Raw genomic sequence first — 3,373 nt, 5'->3', positions numbered from 1 at the left:
GCAGGAACAGAAAACCAAATACCACATGTTCTCCCTTATCAGTGGGAGCGGAACAATCTAACCATTTGTTGTAAGGCATACATTTAAAGATATTTACTGTTTGTAACTGACTGGTTTGTAGTAAAAATTTAATTGGAAAAGGTATATAGAGTATACTTTCAGATTCACTGCCTTCTTATAGAACATGGAAGTGAAAGCCACTTATAATGCTCCATTAAGGTAAATGTATCTTACATTTTTTACTCTCCTATCAGTCTCTTCTTGCCTGTAAAGAAAGAAAATATCTATTAGGTAATATCTGTGAACCTTAAATAATTAAAAACTCATTTTTATTCTAAAGTTCTATGAATATTAATATCACCTGGAAGTTCAACTCTCTTAGCACTCATATGATCTCCATCAGAAGAATTCTTCCATATTCATTGATTTGACAAAAGTGTAATGCATTGATTTTCTATATTCATTGACATTCATTAACGCAATTTTCAGTGTTCTATAAAAAGCAGTGCTAATTTTTCATTTTATTCATTTTAGTCTAATTTTTAAATACATAATATGCATTTTTTGTATTTCCATCTTAAATAATTTTTAAACCCAATGAGGGGGCATCAGTTTGCTCATGAATGAAAAACTGGGAAATGGGAGAAAAAGAAACAACAACCTTAAAAATAGGAAGAAAAATAGAAGAGACTTTGCACTGAGGGTTTTTTTTTCCCATCATCCTTACGGTTTTTCATCCAACTTCCCCAGAGCAAACTGCTCAGAGACCTTGACCCTGCAAATGTTGAAAAGTGGCCATTTAAAAAATAGCCATGAACCTCTGCCTGAAGAATCTTCACCATATTATGTGAATCATGGGTTTTTTGCTTACCTAAGAAAGGGCATGATATTCATGGGAGAAGTTAGAAAGAGGCAGACAGCACCACAGTGTCGAAGAAGCAACAACATGCTACTTAACAAAGGGAGGGGTCATCCTAAAAGAATGCACTTCCCCTCATTAGAGACACTTAAGCAGGATCCGTGTGAATTCAGAGACTTGTAGGAGCCTAAGTGAGAAAACTTCTAAGTGGCCTGTCCAGTCTAATAGCACAGTCGCATATTTGTAAAATAAAATACACACATCTATGTATGTAGAAGACATCAACATAAAACACATATATATTCATGTATACAAAGACAAAGAAAAAGGAGAGTGTGAGTACACAGAGACAAATTTTTAACTTAGCTTTCAAAGAATCAACAAGGCAACTATGACCATTCCTTTCCAGAAAACAAATGTACTGAAATGAACCTAAGAATAGCATGTACCTCTCACACATCTCCCAAAAGACATCTCAGCAATAAAATTCATCAACTCTCACACTACTGGTGGAGATGTAAATTGGTTTAACTACTTCAACTCTTAAGCCACTTGGTAATATCTATTCAAGCTAAATACAATGATATTCTATGACCTAATAATTCCATTCCTAGGTATGCACCCAACATAAATGCTTATATATGTTATATATGAGAAGGTATATCACAGCACTATTCATCACAATATAAACTGGAAGCGGTGTAGATGTCTTTAACATTGTTATAGATAAATTATGGCATATCCACATAACGAATTATTACATGGCAACAAAAATAAACAACCTTCAACTACATTCAACCATAGGTTCAATCTCTCAAACAAGGAAAAGAAAAAGAAGTCAAATGCAGAAGAGAACAGGTTGTATCATTCCATTCATATAAAGTGCAAAGACAGGCAAAACAACAATATGCTACTAGAAGTCAGGATGGTGGTTACCCTTGTGGGAAGAGAATGACAGAAGAGATTGGAAGAGGATGGGGGCCTCTAGGATGCCAATCATTTGTGCTTCAATCTGGAAACTGGTTACTTAAGTGCACTCAGTTTCCAAAAAGTATTCATAATATGTATACTTTTCTGTATATTATCCCTCAAAAAAGTAAACAAGTAGAAAAAATTCCACAGCACAAGTTATCAAACCATAGCTTATCTCTTGAATAAAAAGAAAATCCTCTTATAAAAATCCACAGCACTTTAACTTGGAAGTAGTAAGCGGGGAAAGTCACTAGAAAATGACAACAAAAAATAGCAGAGTTGTAAATATATAGCCCCTTTTTTGGACTAATGACCAACATACTCATGTCAAACATTAAATTAGCCAAAGCACAAAAGAACCATCAACACCCAGACAAAGAATGCACTCGGTTGATCATCCTCCCACATTGGATCTGCCTCACACTCAAGGCAGAAAGGAGAAACACAGCTCTCTTGAACCCTTGATCTCCTTTCTACAGCCCTCAATGAAGATTTCAGATCCAATACACTCATTTGCTTTTCACGTTTTATCATGATAAGGCAATCATTGGAAATACAAGGGATGGCCTATTCTGTGATAAACGCAGTGAGCAGTGACCTTCGCATTATTACCTTTAACTCACTTTACATTCCCTTCTAAATGTGAGCATTTATAACATGCTCTTGGACATGATACATAGGCCAGCCAAATTAGTGTCCTATCTCTGAAATGCAATGCCAGGAATTCAAGTAGTCAATGATTTGCTGGAGTAAACAGAGTTCACTCTCTTACAAACAAATGCATCCCACTGCATGGAAGTCAGTAACCAAGCAGCTCCTTTGCCTGTCATGTGGCCACAGGGCATAACCCTAACCCCTTTAAAATAGAACTACTGCAATGGTAGAGGGAAGCTCACACTAACACAGGTAACATGCACACTCTATGACCCAGCCAACCTACTGCACAAAACGTCAGAATGAAATAAAAGACAGCCTTAGCTCCAAAGTTGGATAATTCTTCCATTACAAATATTTCCAAAGTTGACATGGTCTGATACCATGTTTAAGTGCATGGGCTTTGGAGTCAGATCTGGATCTCACTGTGTTCATTTGGCAATTTACTTGACTCTCATAGCTTTGGTTTCCTTCCGGAAAAAGTAGGAATAATGGCTCCTGTAGGAATAATGCCCTTCTAATCTTCAGTGGATTAGAAGGAAATGTACATATTTACTTAGCAGAGTCCCTAGCCTCGTGGTGAAGTGTTCATCAAGAAACAGGCCGGGCACAGTGGCTGATTCCTGTAATTCCAACACTTTGGAATGCCAAGATGGGAGGATCGCTTGAGTCCAGGAGCTTAAGATCAGCCTGGAAAACGCTGTTTCTTAAACAACGTAAAAAGTAGCTAGGCATAGTAGCACATGCCTATAGTTCCAGCTACTTGGGAGGCGGAGGGCAGAAGGATCTCTTGAACCCAGGAATTCAAGGCTGCAGTGAACTATGACCACACCACTGCACTCCAGCCTGGGTTAAAAAGCAAGACCCTGTCTCAAAAAAAGAAAGGGA

General features: G+C 37.4%; 1 protein-coding gene across 1 annotated transcript in view; it reads right to left on the bottom strand.

The window, feature by feature from the left end:
- The window catches only part of LMO7 (LIM domain 7), a 232,038-nt gene that overhangs the window by 65,967 nt on the left and 162,698 nt on the right, over positions 1-3,373 (bottom strand). The window contains 1 exon segment of the mRNA XM_037736810.1: positions 235-265. Within this exon segment, the coding sequence (XP_037592738.1) occupies positions 235-265 (31 nt within the window).

Source organism: Cebus imitator, unplaced genomic scaffold (assembly GCF_001604975.1).
Source record: "Cebus imitator isolate Cc_AM_T3 unplaced genomic scaffold, Cebus_imitator-1.0 Scaffold29, whole genome shotgun sequence".
Lineage (NCBI taxonomy): Eukaryota > Metazoa > Chordata > Mammalia > Primates > Cebidae > Cebus > Cebus imitator.
The sequence above is the reverse complement of the archived record's forward strand: the minus strand, read 5'-3'. Positions and strand labels throughout refer to the sequence as shown.